This window comes from Canis lupus, chromosome 19 (genome assembly GCF_011100685.1).
Source record: "Canis lupus familiaris isolate Mischka breed German Shepherd chromosome 19, alternate assembly UU_Cfam_GSD_1.0, whole genome shotgun sequence".
Classification (NCBI taxonomy): domain Eukaryota; kingdom Metazoa; phylum Chordata; class Mammalia; order Carnivora; family Canidae; genus Canis; species Canis lupus.
The window spans coordinates 32,108,920-32,127,214 of NC_049240.1; the positions used below are offsets into that span (position 1 = coordinate 32,108,920).

Below are 18,295 nucleotides of genomic sequence, written 5' to 3' on the forward strand. Positions count from 1 at the left end.
ATGGTACAGTTATTAACCTTCAGCACAGTGACACTCACCAAACTTTGAGACCTCACTTGAAAATTATGACGCATCTAATAAATATTTCTGTTAATTGGTACAGGGACATTTTTTGAAGTATAAATTTTTTATTACCTCGGATCATTTTTTGGAGTGCCTTTTAATTCTGTTCCCATTTGGTGGAGCAACTTATGACCTAAAATACTTTGAAATCACAATCTTCACCGTGTGTATGCATTCTAATATCCAGAGACTAATTGTGAGGTCATAAGGGGTAGTCAAGCAGAAGTTGAAGGCACTAAGCGGAAAGTACTTTGATTTATTGGGCTTAAAGAATTTACATACTAAATATTGAATAAGAGAAAGGAATAAAAAGCACGATTAAGTAAATATGAAACTTCTCAATTCTGGCTTTCAGAGTATAATGACTTGCAATATAATCTTAAACTTGAATCAACCTACAGATGCCATTTCCTTTTCTGCATGAGGAGTGTGTGTGCATGTGTGTGTGCGTATATATGCATACATATTCAAACTTGTGTTCCATGTAAACTATTTGAAAGATAAATTTTAGATACCTACAGCATTAGAGTATCTGACTGTTACTCATCATGGTGATAGATCATGTACCTTTTATATCTTCCCACCTTATGAACAGTTTTGTCCTAGGAGTTGAATACTATTCAGGTGAATTGGCAGAAGAAGTAAATACATTTATCTCTGACATTAGAAACTAGACAACCACCAGGGTTTTGATAGACTTCCAGTGACTCAGTCTGAGTTGGGTTTGGCTCTGTAACAATCTGTTGCTTTGTGTCCAGCGAGAAAGGCCAAACGTCACTTTCTCACATGTCATTGTCCTCCAGTATTGCCACCTGCTCTGTGGAAATAGAACACATTGGGTGTTGAGGAGTAGAAAGGGTGCAGAGTCAGATTTCTGCTTTTCTGGTTGCGGTCTCTGTGCCCTTGGGCAAAGGGCGGGCTTGCTGTCCAGGCCAGGGGGAGTCTGAGATTTCTCAGGGCCCCTCCTCCTATTTAATTGGCATCTATATCTATGATTGGTATATCCCGACCAGACTGTGTTCTAAAGCACATTGGATGCTGTCTTATTTTTAAATCCTTATTACCTAGACACTGTGCATGTGTGCAGTAAATACTGGTGGCTGTGCAGTGCGGGGCCACTGATACTGTTTATTTCATAAGGCCGTATGAGATTAAACCATGCTTGTGTGAACACATCAAATGCCCCACAAATATATTATTTTTATTTTTAGGAGATTACTTTCCTCAAGGAATTTGTATTTAGGGTACAATACCCACAGATGTTGTTTCTGTTAACAATGAAATTTTTTTTAAAAAAGAAGTAAAAACAAGTGAAAGATTATTCAACAAGGAAAGGCGCATTATTAGTACAGTATCTTTTGCCAGCTTGTAGTTTCTCTGACCCTCTTTTTTTTTTTTTTAAGATCTTATTTATTTATTCATGAGAGACACACCGAGAGAGGCAGAGACACAGGCAGAGGGAGAAGCAGGCTCCATGCAGGGAGCCTGACGTGGGACTTGATCCTGGGACTCCAGAATCATGCCCTGGGCTGAAGGCAGACACTAAACCGCTGAGCCACCCAGGGATCCCTTTCTCTGACCCTCTTAACAAGTCTTACCAGTTTCTGTTGGAGACAAAAATCTGAAAATTTCTGTTCAAGTCATTTCTTCTTCTGCTTAAAAAAAATGTGGCTTTCTTTTTTTTTTTTTTTAATTTTTATTTATTTCTGATAGAGAGAGAGAGAGAGAGAGGCAGAGACACAGGCAGAGGGAGAAGCAGGCTCCATGCACCGGGAGCCCGACGCAGGACTCGATCCCGGGTCTCCAGGATCGCGCCCTGGGCCAAAGGCAGGCGCCAAACCGCTGCGCCACCCAGGGATCCCCAAAATGTGGCTTTCTTATTGTGGGTTTGCAGGACCCATAGAGCAAGGATTTATCTAATTTAAAGGCTCTTTAGCAAAATATATAAAACATGATTAATACTTGGGAAGGTCAAACTACAGTTTTGCATTTTGGTTGTAACAGACTTTAAGCAGAATTCTTTTACTTAAAAAACTGTTACTGGCTTTACTAACTTGTCTTTAATAATAAACCGATACCCATCTATAGTGAGAAAAAGATAATAGGTAACTCAGAATAATAGACAATCCAAAAGCCAACTTGTTTATTTTCTTGTGTACGTTCTGAGCTTATTTTTAACAATTGTGGTATATTTACATTCCATATATGCATTTTTCACTTAGATTTAGTTTTAGTTCTCAACTATATGTAGTTACAGTCCTAGGATTAGGCAGATATTGTGTTAACAATTGCAATAAAGGGTGATGGGCACTAAGGAGGGCACTTGATGAAATGAGCACTGGGTGTTATATGTTGGCAAATTGAATTAAATATTTAAAAAATTGCAATAGATAATTGAAAGTTGACCTTTTAAAATCATGGGTAATTCAGAGTGCTAGAGCTCTTAAGTGGATTGCAATCCTATTCTCTTGTATTATTAGAACAGTTAAGGCCTGTTTTTTAAGTAGATCCTGTCACTTCATTTTACTGTTGGACTTCTTTATTGAATTGAATGGTATGATTGCTAGAAATGAATTTTAGTTTAGGTTATGAGTTTATGCAGAGAGAATAGTATATGTTTTCATAATACATTAATTAGCTGGTTAAATAAAACTGAGTGAAGAATTGGAAACTTTCTGACTTGAAACCCGTTGAATGCTCAGCCCTGGCTATAATTAAGAGCTCACTGTTGCAGAGTCAGACTTTACCCAGTGTAGAGAAATGACTTATTAGAAAAGCACAGTGTAGCCTGACTTCAAGATAAACAGATTAAGGAGTGAAGGAGGATTGAATAAAGCAGATTAGGTGGTGTGAACCTGTGCAACATTTCAAAACCAGGAGGCAAATACTGATATTCTTTGGGCCTTAGCAGTCCTGCTCAGATTACCAGTGAGCCTGAACTCTGAGAGTGGTAATAATTTGTCAGGATGATAATTTGACCTCCTGTCACTGTATGTATTCTGAGAGATTGGTAGGATTTTTTCAACTATTTACATTAATGTCCGACATGTTTTATATTATTTGCTAATCATAGCCTTTTGTGACTCCAAAAAAAACCAGGATAGAGTAATATCCACCCTCTTCTAAGGGAAAATGTGCTGAATTCACTGCAGGTTATGGCACACAGTTGCATGTGTCAAAGACCAAGGCTTTTTTTTTTTTTTTTTTAAGACCAAGGCTTTCAAATATCTTTATATATCAGTCACCTTTAACATGATGCTATATAAAAGTATTTTTCTTTTACTGTATTCTAGATTTTTAAATGGAGCTGATCATAAGGCAAGGACTTAAGTTTCTCAATTTCACAGCTGTAGCCTCCCATTTCAGATTATTCAAATGAAGTTTTAAAATAATCTTTTACAAAGACTTCTTTTTTCCTTTCAGATAAACTCAAGATTGTTCATCAAGCACATAAAGCAAAGGTATGTTTCATATGTACTGTATCTGGCACATAGCAAGTAATCATTGTTGGCTTTCTCAGTGAATAAGTGAATGAACACACATACTTCTAAATTATTTTCCATTATAATAGCATTTTAAAAATTTTGCAAATATGCTTTCTACAGCCATTAAGGGAAAAAAAAACCCACTAAGTCCCTGTGAGTAGGAGATCCTTTTAAAAAATGTTAATTTTTTGAAAAGCAAAAACAAGCACAAGCACAAAACTTGGTAAATTGAGGTTACAGATAAAGCCATTCATTGTCTGGCAGTCTGATCCACTTAATTTACTTAATTCTGTACCAGAAGGAAAGAGCCAAAAACAGTTAGAAATAATCTGCTTTTTCTGACCTAACTCTTCGTGTGTGTAAGAGAAGATCCAGCACTGTGACTCTTGGGAACAAACCTACTTGCAGAGAGGTCATGGCCTGCAGTCCTAACAGTATCTTACCTGCCCCAAACAGAACTGTTTGTTTTTCATGTATTTACATTTCTGTTTTCTCATTCTTTTTAGAGGAATATATTTATAAAGCCACAGTCGAAGGTTTGCTTCTCATACAGACTAGAGCAATCTTTTTTCTTGAATCTCAGTGACTTTGCATTGACTCCTCATTAAAGCCATTATCTTATCCTGTAATTCTGTAATACAAACTACTCAAGAGCAAGGGTCCGTAATTATTCTTCGTATCTCCAATAGCTGGCATAATGCCTCATTCATAGGAGTGTTTCTGTAACAATTTTTGAATTAAGTGTTTCCTGATTGATTATTTATTAGAGAGAAAGAGAGAGAGAGCGCACACATGCACACATAGAAGGAGAGGGAGAAACAGACTCCTCTCTGAACAGGGAGCCTGATGAGGGGCTCCATCCCAGGATCCTGGGATCATGACCTGAGTTAAAGGTAGCTGCTTAACTGACTGAACCACCCAGGTGCCCCAAGTATTTATTTTTGAATTCACTTAATTTCATTGTTTTCTCTAGTCCTGGATACCCACCATAAACTCATTCAGCTCTCTCAAATAACTGTATACCAGGGTACAAAGAAAATGGCATGAGGGTATGGCTGTCGACTCTGACTTAGAAACTTCAAAAAACATTTTTTTCCTTGTAGCTTAAAACAACACATGTTTATTCTCATAGTTTTTGAAGGCCAGAAGTCCAAAATCATTTTCACTAGGCTAAAATCAAGGGCAGGACTGGTTCTTTCTAGTAACTTTATTTTTTTATACCAAGGTTGTATGTACAAACTTGACAATGCTTTAAAATTTAGTGTTCACATGTGTCGGGAGTTGTGGTGTGGAATCTGCACTTTGTATGGGTACTAGAATGTCCACTGTGTCTGGCCATAGACATCATTCTTTTTCTCTTTTCTCGGCCAGGTGGGTTTATAATTTTGTCTCTAAAGTGTGGAGAATAGGAAGTGTGGGTTTGTCATAGGGGGAAAATACACACACACACATACACGAAATAAAGTTATAATGAAACAATATGCTCTTTGAAAAAGTTGTAGAATATTTCATGTCATTCTCTACTTAATGTTGCATTTTTACATTGTTGGGCTTGTTCATATGCTCATATTTTCCAAATGAAAACCTAATTCTGTAGTATTCAAATAATTGATATTATGATACTTAAATCAAGTATCATTTCCTCATGTATTTGGAAATCTCTTAGAATGGTTTCTTATATTATAAACACATGTTCCAACCTGGCATGTTAGAGTTATAGAATTAGGGCTTATCTTTCCAGTTGAGCAATGTATTAAAAGAGGGATTCCCAAAACAAATTAAGTTGCTTAGAATGTTTCTAGAACCTGGCTTTATAAATTTTCATCTAAACCATAACAATTCTAGTTAAGTACAGACTATATACCTCCTGGGGATGATTCTTCACATTTTTTCTTTAGCTTTTATAAGGAAAGGGGTTGTTATATTTTTAAAGATACAGTTTTAAAACTTCAGAAAAATTTTACCCAAAAGCCCTCGTTGTGCTTTATCCAGCTTCCAGACATTTTTCTCATTTCCCCATCTGCTTCTACTTCCCATTCTCTGTTCTGCATCTGTAGGGCTTGTCAGCATCCGTGGGACCAGCCCATCAGTTTTCCAACCCAGCTGTGATTTTAGTTCCCTTTCTCAGCCAAAGGAAGAGACTTCCAAATGACTCCCATATCTTCATGAACTTAATCACGAAAGGCATATTCCCCATTCCCCTAATATTCTACATTTAGAGGCTTTCTTAATTACCAGATATCCACAGAAATTTCTTCCCATTATTGCAATAAAAAGCTGCCTGGATACCTTCTCACGAGAGCCTCCTATTTGGACTATGAGCTCGGTTTTTATTGAATAGATGAATCAATAGTACAGTGCAAGTAATTACCATAATATGATTTATGGTTATCAAGAAAATGTACTTGTGTATGTATTATGGATTATAATCAGTGGGCTGTTTGCAGAGTCAGAATAATTCCTATTAAAATGATTTAAAATAAAAACTCTAATTTCTTTGTGAGTTTGGAAAGCAGATAGCTACTCTTGTTAAAAGTTTATGAAAGGAAGAAGTCATATCCTAGAATAAATTTTATAAGAAATGTCCAAGATCTTTAAGAAAACTTTGGAATGTTAGTGAAGATCATTCAGTTGTCCACACTCATTGAACTGAACTCCCCTTAAGATCTGTGCATTTTATTTATTTATTTATTATTTATGTATTTCTTATTTTTATTTATTTATTTATGATCTTAGTCCTGGGATTGAGCCCCACTTGTGAGTCTGCTTCTCCCTCTGCCTGTCCCCCTGCTCATGTGTGTGCACTCTTGCTCTCTCTGTCTTGCAAAAATAAATAAAAATCTTAAAAAACAAAACAAATAACTCCCCCCCCCCCCCCTTAATTTCTGTGCTCTGGAGGTCAAAGCCCTGTACTTTCCAGTGGGTGAAGTTATGGTCTGTGGAGCATGGCTTCTGGGCCTTCTATTTTGGCTACTGGAGTGGCCTTTCTGTTCTCTTTTAGCCATCTAGAAATAGACTATGTTGCTAAGCAGCTACATTCTGGCTGACAGGTGGTTTGTCTAACTAGTGGTCACCTCTATGCTTTTTAGGGGCAGATATCAACTCAAAATCTTCTCCTATAGTTATAATGTTTAACTGGATTTGTAAATTTCATTGGAGGGCAAACTCATCCACCGCCATCCCAAACCTCATAGAGAAAGGTTACTGTCAGTATGACACAGGATCAAGTTAATATGACATCGGATCAGGTTTTTACTAGGTAGGGCAAAGTTTTGAGATGCATAGACTTTTGGCCATCAAGGTAAACTTGCTTGTCTCCAAAGTCATACTGATCAGAGCTCAGGCCTCAGTTCCATATACTCTTGGGTCTGGTTTTTGTTTGTTTGTTTTAAGATTTTACCTATTTATTTTACTTATTTAGTTATTTTTTTCCTATTTATTTGAGAAAGAATGTGTGCGTGTGCACACAAGTGGGGGTGGGGTGGGGGGTAAGAGGGTGAGAGAGTAGAGAGTGGGAGAAAGGAAGGAAGGAGAAGGAGAAGCAGACTTCCCACTGAGCAGGGAGCCCAATGAGGAGAAGCTGGATCCCAGGACCTTGGGATCATGACCTGAGCCAAAGGCAGACGCTTAACCTACTGAGCCACCCAGGCACACCCTCTGGGTCTGTTTCTCAACTTCTCTGACTCCTAGTGTGTTGTGAGGATGAGATGAGGAGGAGGAGGAGGATGACAGCCACAGAAGAGCAGCAGCTAACATGGAGAGGCCTTGCTCTGTGGCTGACACTCCCTTACGGTTTTCTGTACATCATTTCATTTCATGCTTACCCCAGGGCAAAAGAGAAGATTCATTCCCCCCCACCCCGCCCCTTTTTAGAGCTAGAGATTGAGGAGCATGGTTTGGGAAGGGGGACAGGGAGAGAAAGAATCTTAAGTAAGCTCCATGCTGGGCCAGTTTGTAACCTGATATGGGGCTCCATCTCACGACCCTGAGATTATGACCTGAGCCAAAATCAAGTTGGGCTCTTAACCAACTGACCCACCCAGGGCCCCCTTCCTTTTTTTTACAGAGGAAGAAACTGAGTCTCAGAGAGGCTGTGTAGTTTGTTTAGAACATATAGGGGGGCATGAGTGGAACCCAGATTTTTGTCCAGCCCCAGCCCCAAAGCTCTATGCCAGGGTGCTGTCTCCTCAGTGCTTATGGAGTTGTGCACATAGTAGGCACTCACATCCATTTGCTTCTGCCCTGACAGTGATGGGAACAGCATGTGACTTTGGTTATTGCTGTGATCCAGAGTAACATTATTCTGTGTCTTCGAGAAGTCTTACCAAATATGAAGCACCTACGAGTACTGATAAGATGCAGGTTTTCTTTCTAGACAAATGAGCTTGTTTTGAGTCTGGAAGATGATGACACACTCATGCTGAAAGAAGACAGCACGCTGCAAGCCGCTGGAATCGGTGAGAAAGAACATGGTATGGTGCTGGAGGGGTGCTCGCTTCCCCTCTCTGCTGATGCTGGGCTGATGATGTTTGGATAACTCACCGCAAAGTAAATGCTACCCTTGGTGCTCTTTACACTCCCTGATAATTATTCAGAGGAGGAGGATGTGAATGATGTACATTCAGATCATTTGACTGAGGGCAGGAGATATCTGCTTTCCAAATGTGCAGAATGCAAATAAGTTCATTTCTGCAGGTATGCTCAGAATTCTGCTGAGGGTTATTTTAAGTGATTGACAGATTATTACTCACTTAATAGCCTACTTACTCTTATCAGCATCATGTGAACTGATGGTTTGAGAGAAATGGACCTGGTAAAACTAATATGGAATAATGAAGTGAGATGTTGTTTGTATAACATGCAGCATGACTTCTAATAGTCCTGTAGTTCACTCAGGGCCCTCTGAGTCACGGAATTTCAAATTGGAGCCCCGTGTGTGCAGTTAGAAGGGGGCCCGAGTTAGCTTTTCAACCTACAGTGTGCAAGTAGTTCTGTTTTAAAGAAACGCCATGTGCCATGTTTTGTCACCATTAGATGTCACTCTAATTCTGTGTATGTACGTCTAAAGATTATCTGGCAATAGGAGTAAAGATTTACGAAGACCGTGAGCTGTTGAAGATGCTATGCCCCTGACATACCTTTGTGGTTGGCGACTCTAATGAAACAGCACAGATCACACTTACTTTATAATTATACACACTGGCTAAGGGGCACTCTAGAGTGAGGTTCATGTTAGGAAGCCTTACAGTTTTTTTTGACAGGTGTTCTATTGAGTTATTTTAGTGACATATGTCAGGAATTCAGTTTTTTTTTTTTTAGGAATTCAGTTTTGAGTGATGTGTGGCTAAAGTGGGTTCCTGACAAGTCTTCTAATTTAAATAGGATTTTTGTTTTGCTTTGTTTTGTTTTTAATTAGGATTTTAAATAACATGCTACAAAGTCTTAGACTTACTTTCCTTGTTTGTCTACCATGAGCTACCTTTAGTGTCTTTTCATATTATAAATATGTAAGATTGCTGTTATTTGAAAACAGTTTTTATTTTAGCATTTATTTCTTCCAATGCTACTATTTTACTATAGCAAGTGACACCTAGAAGTTAGGCCTGCTTGTTGTTAAAGCATAAAGATATAATTATTATAACAGACTGGTTTGGTATTGATGTAGGGATTGAAAACTCCATGGAAAAGATCAGAAACAAACTTAAAAAAAGTTAAGATTTCACAAAATGATAAAGTTTTTACCTCTCAAAGAAGGGGGGTAAGAATGAATTAGCTAGAAAATGGCCCATTTGCCAAAGCATTTGGGAAAATAAAATTTAAATTATATCTCAACCTTTATCTCAAAATAAATTGTAGATGGATTATATGTCATAATGTAAAAAAAAAAAAAAGAATTTTAAATAAAATGTAGCTTAGTAGTTTCCTGATCTTGGGGAGAAGAGCTCTCCAAGCATGACCTTGAAGGCAGAGTAATAAAGTGGGGAGAAATGATAGATTTGCCTACATAAAAACTAAAAAAATGTAAACAGAGTTAAAAGGAGAAGCACTAAACTATACAATAATATACTTCACATATGACAGTCATTAGCCTGAATTTATAAAAAGCTCTTACAATTAGCTTGAAAAAAGATCAGAAATCCTACTGATGGAAGAAATAGCTAACATGAAAAATAGGTCAGCCTTATTAGTCCGGAGAGAAATGCACATGAAGATAGATGTTATTTTATGTAGTATCCTAGTCTCGTAGTTAAGAATTAGAGACCAGAGCCAGAGTGCGTGGGGTTTACAGCCTGATTCTGCTGTGTACGGGCTGGGTGACCTTGGACAGGCAGTAATTTTAAGCCTTGCAGACATGAAGAAAAGTGATGGTATCCAAGAGAGTGTTGGGAAGTGGATACTCTCTTGTACCACTGTTGGGAACGTATATTTCCTCTAACTTCCTGTAGGTCAAGTTGGCCAATAAGACTTTGTCACTCTTAACTTTCTGTTGCAACTGTTAACCAGGCCAACAGGAATATGCTTCCTCAACCTCTGTGTCTCCCCTGAGGTTGAGATGTGCATTCAGAGGGGTGGCGGGCTTCTCTCACCTTCCTCATTTGTGAATCACCAACGTAGAGCTTTCTTTACTGAATGGAAATAGAATGTGTTGTGTGATACCGTTGTTGTTTAAGAAGGTATATATTTACACATCTATAGGCATATATGAAGAAAAGATTATGTAACAAAATTGTAGAAATAGTTCTCTGGGCAGTGGCATGGCAAGCGATTTTTTTTCCTTCTTGCTATTATCTAGTTGTTCTTGTAATTTAAAATTTTTCTACAGTACACTTGTACTATTTGTAAATTAAGGACCCAATTTCAAAGAATAGACTCCTAAAGTTGGAGAAAATTGATTTGAGTGAGGCTTGCACATTTTACTTATTTTGTGACCTTTCATAAGGCATTTAGTATTTTTGAACTTCTGTTTTGATTTCTGTAAAACAAAACAGAAGCAATTAAACCTGTTTCAAAGTGTTGTCCTAAGAGATGAGTGGGAAAAAAACATGACATGAAAACATCTGGAACAATGCACATGGAGACCCTCAGAAATACGTATTTGGAAACCATTTTAGAGAAGGCGATCAGCAAATGTTTTGAATTTATTAAAAACTTGAGTTGTTGAATTCACTGTCGTTAATTTCAGACTCGTGTAATGAGCCCCCTGTAGAGGTAAGAATCAAACTCATCGTCATTCTTGTTTTAAGGCCACGGATCTTTGATGAGAATCTGATTCTTTTCCCGAGTTCCCTATTGGTTTGAGGGTGGTGTGAGAACCTTACCTTGCCTTTCCGCCCTGGCAAGCCCACAGCCCCAGTGGCTTTCTGTTGTGCGTGTCCCTCCGTGTTGCCTGAAGCCAGTGTGGCTATGCCCTGAAGAAGCTTCGCTTACACACGGGGAAGGAGGCGATGGCCCTTGGAGAGGAACAAAAAATTCTGACTGGGAGTCAAGTTGTAAAAATGACGCTCGAAGTGTATGATTTTTTTCTAGGGAAATTTCCCCTCCCTTGGTGCTGTGTCAGGTTAGGTTTTTAAGTGGTTAAAGGGAAAAATTCTAAGTTATCACTCTCCCTTTTTACCACTTGATCCTTCGGTAGAGCTGTCACTCTGCCATCACAGCCAGTTGCCATGGGAATGATGCCAATGTAACAAATTTATCATTTGACTTTCCTGCAGAATTCATGAAAGGAAGAGAAGGACTGTGTGTGTTGGAGGGCAGGGGAAATTAGGGGAACAAACTTGTTTGAAGATCTCTTTTCTCACAAGGAAATTCTCCAGTTCCTGCTCTGGCCTTTTATCTGCATTGCAGATCCCAATTGTATATTCTGCGCCTGACGTCGGGGCACATTTTTGCTTGTGGACTCAGAGCTAAAGGACATAAATAAAAAGATTTGCTTTTTGGAAGGAAGAAGAAAAAGCTTTACTCAGAGTTGTTATTTGTAATTTAAAGATTTTTTTACCTTGTCATTAATGATTGTAGTTTTGTGGACTAATTCCCCTAAGTGGTAAATTTGCATGTAAGTATTTTGGAGATGTCGTTTCATCTCATTCTACTACTGTTATCTCCTAAGGAAAATGGTGGCAGGGTAACTCTTTTCAAGCCAGCTGTGTTTTACTGGAAAGATTTTAAAACAAGATACCATGGACCAAACCATAAGTGCTTATCCGAGGGAAGAGTTTTGTGCATTAAGCCTGCTCCTGTAATCATGCCGAAGCTCCCCTGTGGTCTGTTTTCATTTTGCGTGTCAACTCTTGTCGTCTGCCCACAACCATAACCCTGACTTTGTGACCCGCACCTTTTGATTATCTCAGATGTATAGCTAATATTGTAGGATTCTTTGGCTCTCACTTCATCAAGATCGTGTTTGATTTGTGTTTCCTGAACGTTCAGGTCTCTCCCATTCTCTTTGGAGTAGTAATATCTTAGGGCCCACATGCTTTCCTCACTTCATGGCGTGTTACAGGGGCTGTTCTTTACCTTAAACACCAAAACAACAGTACTCAGGAAGGTAGGTGAATTTGGGATTCCAGAACAAGGGGTCTGGACTGTCCTTCCTTTTTACCGTTCTCTCATCATTGTGGGAATCACAGGGCAGTGTCCAGTCTATCAGAGGTTAGATTTATTTTACTATCTGTTTTCTTCAAACTTGTTTGAAATCCTCTCTGCCTGCTGATCAAACAAAACAAAACAAAACAAAACAAAGCAAAACAAAACAAATGCTTGAAGCAAATATAAAATGAAACACTGTGATTGGGAACTCTTGGCCAGATCACTTTGGTGCAAACTTAAGAACAACTCAGCTGTAAAAAAAAAAAGAAAAAAAAAAAAACTCAGCTGTGAGTGTAGTTTTGAATAATTTGTAGATTAGGATTTTATGATCCTTGGAAGGATGGGACATACTCCTGGACCAGGAGAAAGGGTGAAACTTTGTTATTTTGGTCTCAAATTGCTGCAGAAACCAGACCTCACTCTTTCTGTATTTTTTTTTTCTTTTTTGGCCAATAACCTGCAATTATTATCACATTACAGCCTGGCCTGATCATTAATTGTCTGTACCACAGAATCCATGCACATGTATAGGTCTCTCTTCTCAGATAACAGTTACTGTGGCTTTCATGCCTACTAGTACAGGCTAGGGAGTTTGAAACTATGCAATAAATCCTCATTGATAGGTGATTTTTTTTGGAATAAATAGTTAAGAGCTTAAGTATATTGCCTTGAATTTTTCTTGAGATTTACCATTTAACATTGTTTTTTTTTTACATCCTTTTATTTAAAGTCATTATTATTTTCTTGTTAAAGATGAATGAAAAAAATGAAAAGAATGAAAAAAATGAAGAATGAAAAAAGAAAGATGTGTATGTATGGGGTTGACCTATTTGAACACATTATAAAATTATTCATTTCATTTTCCAAGTTTGAATGTCCTGGCTTGCATTCATTTCATTAAACTTGTAAGTCAGTATGAAAAGGGTACATAGTATTTGGAGACTTCTTACTTGATTTCATTTGATAGTAAGACAAAGGGATGAATCCAGCACTGTATTTATTGGATTTTAGATTTTACATTCATTTCAGATTCACTTGCCAGGGCACTATACACCTGAGTGCCCTGCAGCACATTTAATTTAAAATCAGGTGCCCTAGGGGACTGGCACACAGTAGACTTCCTGAGGGTTCTTCTGGAGCCATTTTAAATAGAATCGAGGAAGCAAGAATTTAAGGGATAATGGCCGAAGGGGTGATTATGCAGAGGTGTTGAAAATCTTCTGTAATTTGTTTTCACTTTAATTGGCAAGTAAATTTGTGGTATAATTACAGGAAATCATCCTCAAGCATTTTCAACAGAATTTTACAAATTTTCAAAAGCATTCTGTTTGTTTGAGGACCACATTACTAAAGTTTAAAATACATTTTAGGCCTTACTTTTGACTGTTCAGAGTAACCCACTTTGAATTTGTGTGCTGTTTTCCAATTTTTGAAGGGTTTAAGTTTTATCAGCCTTTGTGAAGTATTGGAGTTTAATCCATTTGTCAGTCTTGTTTGCTTTTTTTTTTTTTCTGAAAAAAAAGATATTCATCTGAAAATCTTTATCTTGGGGGATTCCATTTTGAGCATGTATTGTGAGAGATGGCATATAAAAACTTTAGATAAGCAAGGAATTGACCTATAAGTTAATTAGACCCAAGAAAACCTACATGTCAAAACAAAAAAATGCTTTGTCAGTCCTTTCTTCAGCTTATTCTGAACCTATTATTACCATCCCGAGGAACTATATGATGCATTCGTTTCTCAAAAGGGGTACAGATAAATGTCAACTGCTGTAAGTGAAAATTGTAATTACAGTTAGTGTGTATTGAGCAAAGTGCTGCGTGGGCAAAGCACTATGTAAAGTTCTGTATGTAAATAGCAACTTCGTAGATAAAACCTTGCATTATGATTATGAAGAACAGAGTGCTTTCTTAGCTTGTTCTCCATTTGGAGGATGATTAGCAGCACTTGGAAATGACATAGGTCTACCTTTGGGATGGCTTCCCTTCAAAAAAGGAAACCCCAGGAGCTTTTATATAAGGGAATAAATCTCGAAATATCTTCTCTTTGAATATTGAATTTTCTGAAGCCCCCTTTTCAGCATTTTACTGATTCCAAGTGTGGATCCTCTTAGCTGTCTTTCAAATGCGCTTTTCTTGTAAAATTCAGCTGTACATGAACTTCCTGTTTGCCTAGGGTTCATCTGTCTCCAGCCCCTCCTTACCGATTCTCTGTCTCAGCTCGGCCCCCATCCCACCCCTAGGCTCACTGTGCCGAGAGTTTGCAATCTGATTTTCATCAAGATTAATCTTCATTTAATCTTGAAGATGCACTGGGACTGGAATGAGGATCTGAGACAATGGGTGACTTTATTCTTTCAACACGTCTGTATTTTCTGTAATGAGCATGGGTCACTCATGATTGAGAAACAATAAATCGATATTCTTAAAATCAGCAAAGCCATTTTTTTTTACCTGAAATGTCATGCTAAGCTCCTTCATTTCATTCTTTTGTGATAAATTCTAGTGATGAGATGAGTTTGGTAAACTAAGAAACCAGTGGTAATCCTTGGCATCTTTCCCTAGTATTCTATTTATTTGGCTTGAAGAGTTTTACTTGGCTGTTTTTAGAGGATATGTTAATTGAGTGATCGGTATTCATTACAAATAATCTTGTCTGTTTTCTTGTCGAGAGTCTGCAGGCCCTTTTGCTCTTTCTGTAAAAGCTAAGCAGACTGTATTAACTTCTGGTTTAATTTAGAAAAAAAAATGAATGTGGAACTTGTTGGCACACACCTTCAAGAATTGCATGTTTAATAATTGGAAGGCTCTCCATCAGATTTGTCTCCAGTCTGAATTAATAATGTTGCTGACTTATTGTTTTAGAAGACGGAGTCCTTGACCTGCTAGGTTGAAAGAATTGTGACTGCTCTGCTCCTTTGCGGGTCCTTTAGCTGTGCCATATCCCCTGTGAATAATTAGAGGTGTTTGAAGGTATTGCGGGAGAAGCCAATTTGTGTCTTTCACTTTGCATATTGTTGAAGCCTCATGAATTAGGCATAAGCAGGCAAAAAATTAACTTCTTCAGACACATATTTTGATGGGTCATGAGGGAGAATGTAAAGTGATCTGTAAAGTATTCTACTGATCCTCTAAGTATTAAATTATTATACCTACAGGCTAATTTCAGAGGGGAAAAAAAAAAGCATTTTCCCTCCTCCTTCTGTAACTGAGCAGCACATTTGGAAAAAAATAAGCGATTATTTTCTAGGATTGTTAAGGGGACTATAGCATGAGTAATTTTATGGTTTCCTGGAAACCAGCGTCTTGTACTCATTCTTGTTTTTAATTTTTTAATTTTTCTTTTTACTTTTAAATTATTTGAATTCTAAATTCATATATAGACAGCTGATGCCTCTTGTTGATTTGGTGAAATGTGAAACCAAACAAGTAGCTCATCTTTCTCACCTTAGGCATCTGAAACACTGAATCAGAGTAATATGGATTTCAATACTTGCTTAAGATCTAGTTTTACATTAAAATTTTTCCATTGTCTTTTTTTTTTTCAGCTCATGAAACTGAAATTGCATTCTTCCGTGAAGAAGATTATAAGAACTACAAAGCTAATCCCATTTCATCCTGGTGAAAACCTCTTGGGGTCTTCCTTTTTGCATACCTGTATTAAGCTCTTTATTCCACTAGTGAGTTTTTGAAATTGACAAATACACTAAAAATTAATCTCAGGCTCTGCTGTTTGAGCTGAAGTCTGTTGTGTTTTCTCCTTCTGCAGGTCTGCCCTTTTTCTTTCTTGTTGGAAAATAGTATATTTATGAGAAAAACACTTTAAAAAAAAAAAGTAGAAGAAATAGTTATCCAAAAATCACCATGGAGGGGTCCCTAGGTGGCTCTGTTGGTTAAGTGTCTGCCTTTGGCTCAAGTCATGATCTTAAGGTTCTGGGATCGAGTTCTGCGTCACGCTGGGCTCCCTGCTCAGTGAGGAGTCTGCTTCTCCCTCTGCCCCTCCCCCTGTTCTTTCTCTCTCTCTCTCTCTTTCTCTGTATCAAATAAAGAAAAATATCATGGAATATTGGTTCTTTTAGTCATAACTTATTTTTCTGAAATTAGGGGTTATTTGGATGGCTTGCATGTTGGGTTCTTTAAAAAGATTATAAGACTAAGGTCATTCTGTTCATTTTGTATTTTTCTCATAGTTTTATCAGAACCACTGTACACTGTTACTGTCTTTGGTTAGCAGAGATTAGGAGTCTCTCATGACCACCAGTGCTACCTTTTGCTCATGATGATACACCACCATGCATGAATTGAATTGTGTGCATTTTATTTTATTTTATTTTTTTTTTTAAAATGATGTCTATCTTCCTTATTTATTTATTTATTTATTTATTTATTTATTTATTTATGATAGTCACAGAGAGAGAGAGAGAGAGAGGCAGAGACACAGGCAGAGGGAGAAGCAGGCTCCATGCACCGGGAGCCTGATGTGGGATTCAATCCCGGGTCTCCAGGATCACGCCCTGGGCCAAAGGCAGGCGCCAAACTGCTGCGCCACCCAGGGATCCCAATTGTGTGCATTTTAGAGAGGTTTTCTGATATAAGAGGGTTTCTTCTTCTTTTTCATATTTCATCCCACACAAATAACATGGCTGAATTTTTTTTCCTCCCTGAGTTATGTTTCCTTACTTTAAGAGCAGCTATAATAGAACCAAACTCATTTCTTTGGAGAGAGAAGGTAGCAGGATGTTTGCACTTCTGGAAGAAAATTGTTCATTGAGAACAAGTCTAAGTCATGGAAGATACATTCTTTCAAAATAATGCAATACTCTCTCTGATAATGGCTACTAGCAGTACCTGAAGAGTAGGGATTTCAAAAGGGGCCTCTCAGCCAGCATGTATATCTAATCAGAACTCCACGGGGTTACTTGGCTCTAGAATTATTCTAAGAACCTTAAAATTGCTGGTAGGGCAGATTGATTTCATTGTGGTAGAGGCTAACTTAAGAAAAAAATCAGCTTTGAAAGTCTGGTTAAGATAATAAGAATATGTTTTTTTTTTTTTACTTTGCTGAGAGACTTAGTAGAGCCATGTTTATTTATTTATTTATTTTTTAAAAACAACAGAAGTTTTTATTTTATTTTTTATGATAGTCACACAGAGAGAGAGAGAGAGAGAGGCAGAGACATAGGCAGAGGGAGAAGCAGGCTCCATGCACCGGGAGCCCGACGTGGGATTCGATCCCGGGTCTCCAGGATTGCGCCCTGGGCCAAAGGCAGGCGCCAAACCGCTGCGCCACCCAGGGATCCCTAGAGCCATGTTTAAAACAGAAACTTTATTTGTTGTTTCATTCATTATAAAAGGACCAGTGACCCACGCTTCTGGAGAGTTAATAAAGAATTAAATAAGACACAGCTTTTGCCTCAGTGAGTAAAGAAAGATATTTAAGGAAGTAATTTTAATAGAATAGCAGTGAGAAATGCTATGGGAGCATCGATGGGGTAGTTAATTCTGTGTGGGGTTATTTTTTTTATTTTAAGAAGTATTCAGTTGAGCTTTTTATTAAAAAATTGAATAAGAATTTTTGCTTAGTAGAAAATAAGAGAAAGGCTTTTAGGAAAAGGGACCAACATATGCAGAGGCAGAGCACTGTGAGAGAGCTTGTGATTTTCTGTAGAAAGTACAGATTTCAGTGTACTGGAGTATAAAGCCCTTAGACCGGAGTGGAGGAAGGGAGGGCTAGAAGGGAGATTGATGTAGGCCTCATCCATCATGCTAAGGAGTTGGTCCTTTATCAAGTAGATAGTGGGAAGCCAGTGGAAAGATTTAAACAGATAAATTACATGGCTAGATTTGTGTTTTAGAAAGGGAGCTTTGGCAGCCATGTCCAGATGGCAGAAGGACAGTTGTCATGGACCAGATGAAGACTGGAGGGTCTGACCAAGGGCATGACCCAGGGGAAGAAGAGGGGAGGAGACTTCTGTGAGATAGTGTTAACATTTGGTCATGCATTTCACTGTAAGCATCATGTCAGGTACTTTACGTGTATTATCTCATTTTAATTTTTACCACAGCTCTTAAGTCTTGGTAATTAATATCCTGTCTATTCATACATCAAAAGATTGAAGTCCAGAGAGGTAAAGTAGTTCACTCAAAACAGCAACCATG

The 18,295-nt window shown here is 37.9% G+C and overlaps 1 protein-coding gene across 4 annotated transcripts in view; it reads left to right on the forward strand.

Annotated features, from left to right (window-relative positions):
* Positions 1–16,006, forward strand: part of C19H2orf76 (chromosome 19 C2orf76 homolog) — a 55,062-nt gene extending 39,056 nt beyond the window's left edge. For 2 of the 4 annotated variants that reach the window (XM_038564969.1, XM_038564972.1), the window contains 3 exons: positions 3,487–3,524; positions 7,924–8,020; positions 15,685–16,006. In XM_038564969.1, coding sequence (XP_038420897.1) covers positions 3,487–3,524; positions 7,924–8,020; positions 15,685–15,761 — 212 coding nt within the window. In that variant the 3' untranslated portion in view covers positions 15,762–16,006. The remainder of the gene's footprint in view (positions 1–3,486; positions 3,525–7,923; positions 8,021–15,684) is intronic. The other 2 variants (XM_038564970.1, XM_038564973.1) reach the window with 1 other exon arrangement.
* Positions 16,007–18,295: the final 2,289 nt, after the last annotated feature.